The sequence below is a fragment of the Aplysia californica genome, unplaced genomic scaffold, assembly GCF_000002075.1.
Source record: "Aplysia californica isolate F4 #8 unplaced genomic scaffold, AplCal3.0 scaffold01095, whole genome shotgun sequence".
Lineage (NCBI taxonomy): Eukaryota > Metazoa > Mollusca > Gastropoda > Aplysiida > Aplysiidae > Aplysia > Aplysia californica.
Window position 1 is genome coordinate 108712 of NW_004798365.1, and position 4629 is coordinate 113340.

At 40.5% G+C, this 4629-nt stretch overlaps 1 protein-coding gene across 3 annotated transcripts in view; it reads left to right on the plus strand.

Annotated features, from left to right (window-relative positions):
- The window catches only part of LOC101847782 (protein furry homolog), a gene marked incomplete in the record, with an annotated part of 102518 nt that overhangs the window by 86005 nt on the left and 11884 nt on the right, over window positions 1-4629 (plus strand). For all 3 annotated transcript variants that reach the window (XM_013089976.2, XM_013089978.2, XM_013089977.2), the window contains 3 exon segments: window positions 1229-1309; window positions 2438-2548; window positions 3815-4011. In XM_013089976.2, coding sequence (XP_012945430.1) covers window positions 1229-1309; window positions 2438-2548; window positions 3815-4011 — 389 coding nt within the window.

Consider the following 4629-nt stretch of genomic DNA (forward strand, 5'->3'; position numbering starts at 1 on the left):
ACACACACACACACACACACACACACATGAATGGACATATGCACAAATACTCACACTTCCACTTTCATACTTCCACACTTGTGCATGTGTATATGCACACAAATTTGTGAATGTCTGATGTGATGCGCTAGTAGTTAAAGAGTGCCACTTGCAAGTCCTACTTCTTTACTTTCCATGTTTTTACCGCTTATATGTCTTGTACTTTTCCTCCACATTTAACTACCATTTTTGTGTTGATGTCGTTTCGTATACTCAAATGTAACAAATTGTAAACTGCTACTTACTTTATATGCAGCAATTTCCAATCACAAAACGTGAAGTATGTGTACTTATGATTATCTGATGTTGTGCTTTTCGCTCATGATACAAAATTGTCTTACAGTGAAATATGACAAAAGTGTCCTCCTGAGTATGTCTTTGTGCTACTCGCTTCTTTTATAGATGAACTCCTTATCTCCGGTACGCCGCTCCCAGCACATTCCTTTACGATGATTTCGAATTTAAATTAGGCCTACTTCTCGACAATTGCCGAGAACAGGTCTCTTTTACTGGTGGTAATATCATTAGATGAAGAACTTTTAAAATAGATTCACTTGTTTTGTTTTAATGACCAATTAAGTGACGTATTTGTCATTTTTAGATTTAGTACCGAAAAAGGGCCCCAGTGTAGTGGGTTTGACCCTCTCAGAAATAAAGAGTTGATGCTCAATAATAAAATATCAGGCTTGCTAACGCCCTAAATTTTCCAGGACTCCAGGATTTGGCAATCAGGAATTTAGTCTTGTCACGTACATGACAACAAAACCAATCCAACGTGATGTATTTGTGTGCATTATTATGTAATCTGATGTCGTAACTTTTGATGACCCTAATTTGGTTTCGAAAAAGTTGGCAAGCCTGAAATATGAAATTTATGTACTTTATGTACTCTTGGTGTCAGTAAGATATGAACTTAATGTACAGGTATATTTCTTCATTTTGCATGTAATGGGTGGTTGACGGGTGCTCTGGTGTGGTTTGCTCATTTTTAAATCTTTCCTATCGATCATCTATCGTCCTTATCTCTCCTCCTTCTTTTTTGTGTATGTTACTTTCTTGTAACAGCTCTAATCTGCAGCATTTTATGTGATCTAACTGTGTTGCAAGTGTCTTAGAACTTTTACTGCAACAAAGTTAACATGTAATATAGCTATATAAATTCATTGTTGGTTGTTCTGTAATGTCCCAGAGTCTGGAGAGTCTCAAGTCCTCCATCAAGCAGCAGTCGCTCGGGGATGGAGGATCCTTCATCTTCTGCGGAGAGGAGCAGGTAATTATGCTTATACCTTGTCAGTTTTTATTGAAATATTGATATAATAATATTGTTGGCGAGCAGTCAAAAATGTACTAAGCCTCCAATTTAAAAAAAAAAAGAAAAAAGAAAAAATGCAATTGATAAAACTGGTATTAGCTGCATGAGCTCGAGAAATGTTTTGTCGAATTCAAATTGTAATTATTGACGAAAGCGAGGAAAGTTTATATAGTGTTGGTACAATTGTTAAAAAAATGAAACGTTTTTATTTGTCTCTCCAGTAATATTTTGCTTTTTTGGCTTAATACATTTTAGCTTTCTGACATTTTATATATATCCCCATCAACACAATTTAGGTCTTTGAGGAAGTGAGTTTCTTGGCCCACATGTCAGGGCTAAAGAGGACTGTGGAGGACACATTCCAGCAGTCAAATGTAATTGATAAAGTATTACTGTCAGACAAAGCTGTTAAGTGTTGGGAGTTGTCATTTGAGGACAGTGAAGGTAATGTAGTGACTCTGACAGCCAACTGTTCAAGACAATCGCCTGTACAAATGACCACTTTCCACTCCTCTCCCCTGTGCTTTTTAAAAATATATTATAATAACACTGTCCAAAACGTTCACCTATCTTAAACATTCACTTTTGTCCTTGAAAATGGGTGGCCGTTTTGGACAGTTTCGACTATTTCAGAAGCTTATTGTTTATTTTGTGGAACAGAAAGTTTTAGACTCATCTATTTTGTCTCTAGTCACTCAATTTCTTTATGGCATGTAGAAGTTTGTTAGTTTATCTGTATTAAATTAATGACAGTCATTTCTGTGTCTTGCTTTTTTTGTTATCTTGCTATGTGATTTTCTCTCTTTCAAACTAATTCAACATCCCCTTGTGTCTTTTTTTTTCGCCTTCCTTCTCCTCAATTCCCTACCCATATTCACCTCCTCTTTTCCCTTATCTCTGCCCCTTCCTTTCTCCTCTTCTTTTCTCCCCTTTCTCCCCTTTCTCCCCTCCCCCTTCTTCCTTCATTCTTTTCCTTCCACCCCCTCGTTCCTCCATTTCTCACCTCTCCAACCAACCCAATCTTCTCTCCTTTTCCCCCCCACCCTCTCCTTTATTTCTCACCTCCCCAACCACCCCCTCTTCCAGCAAGTGGAGCTGTGTCACCGCCTGTACAAGCTCCTGTTCCAGCTGGTCCTGCTGTTTGAGTCCTACCTCAAGCTTCTGGACGCTTTCCACCTGGTCACAGCCTCCCCACAGGTAACTCACGCTCATACACACACATGTGCAAACGCACGCGCACACACATGCACATACACTTGCACGCAGGCACGCACACACACACACACGCGCGCGCGTGCGCGCGCACACTCACTCACTCACACACGCACACACACTAACACATGTGCATGCATGCACATAGGCATACATGATGCATTGCCACAGAAATTTTGCACACTCACACAGACGCCCATACACATGTGCACACACACTCACACACACATACAAACACACACACACACACATACACACTCCCATGCACACGCACACTCTCAAAAGGTAAACTCACAAGGTGACTGTTGAGTTTAATTGATAGGTCTGTTTTAGTCGGCCATTGTACGCATAGTCCACGGTACAGAGACAAATAGCTCACCTCCGTTGGACAATTTGCTTGTTGGGGGGGGGGGGACTCGACATTGATGTCAAATATTGATGATGTTATGCTCTCTCCATGTAACTGTGGCTTTGGTGGTCTCGTGATCAGGCTGTTGGCTCACAACCAAAAGGTCGTGGGTTTATTCCCTGTCAGGGGCCTTACATTAAGTCATAGGGAAAGGCCCTTTACAAGAATTTTCCTCCCTTTTCTTGAATGGGAATGGATATCAGGCTATAGAAAAAATAATCTTGTCATTTTGTGATTGTTTTAGTGCTTAATCAGCTGCTTGCAATGCATGTTTAGCAGGAACCAAGAATGTTTCTGAGTGTAATTGGGTCTGCTGGGGTAAATAAGTAAGGTTGTAAAGCGTATAGAGCTCGCTGTTTAGCGGAGATATGTGCTGTACAAATATTTTTAAAATCTGAATTATAATTATTAAGAAATTTATCAACTCTTTGTTTTATTTTTAAACAACTGATGAGATTGATCTTTGGGTCCTCAAAAAAATCATGAGTTGACATGCTCTATAAATAGTATAAAAATAATGTGAGCTAAAATTCTTTTTGTTACTTTTTCTCTATTGTTTCTATGTCTTTCTTTTTCTCAGATCTGAATAACCACTGTTATGTCAATGTACTTCTGTTAATTCAAACAAAACACACAAAAAACCCTCTCGCAGAATGATGGTTGAAGGGTTTCACCGGTTGGTCATATTTCTTGTCTTTCATTCTGTTGTTTCTACTTGTCTGTCTTATGTTTTACCTGAGTACTAAATGACTATTATTATGTCGATGTGGTTCTCTTTACTCAAACCAACAAATAAACAGGTTAATCATGAGGCTGTCCACATCTTGTTCTTTGTCCTGCAGGTGAATGACATGTCTGGCCAGGTCATCTCGGTGCGTAAAGAGCTGGTCCTGGCTCTGGAGGAGCTGGACAATGGTCAAGCCTCACCGTTCAATGTGGACACCAAGGTGGTCAGTAAGCAGGAGGCTGTGGCTGCCCTGGCTGAATATCTGACTGGTGGCCAGTACCTGAGGGCCATACAGATACTGAGATGTTTTAGGTGAGAGAGAGGTTAGAGGGAGTGGGGAAAAGAGGAATAGATAGTAGAAGGCTACTGTGAAACTGAGATATTTTAGATGAGGAGAGACAGGGCTGTACTGATACTGAGATGTTTTAGGTGAGAGAGAGGATAGAGGGAGTGTGAAAGAGGGGATAGATATAAGGCTACTGCAAAACTGAGATGCTTTTGATGAGGGGAGACAAGGCTATACAGGTACTGAGATGTTTTAGGTGGGAGAGAAAGAGATAAAGAAATTGGGTGGGGGGGGGGATAGAGAGTCCATGGAAGAGAAGAGGACAGTGGAGGGGGGTTACTCCGAATCAAGTGATGAGAGACAAAAGTCGGGGGAGATACTAGGCTATACATATACTGAGGTGTTTGAGGTGAAGTGAAGTAAGAGAGAAAGAGATTGTGGTGGGTTAAGAGGGAGAGATTTTGAGAGAGAAGGGGGCAAATATAGAGTTAAATTGAGACTGAGATGGTTTAGGGGAGAGAGGTAGGGGAGAGAGAAAGTGGGACAGGGGAGGGAGGACACATGGACGCTGAAATGTTTTATGCAAGAGAATGAGGATAAAGTTTCTGATGGCCATACGAGTACTGAGTTGTTCGAGGTGAAAG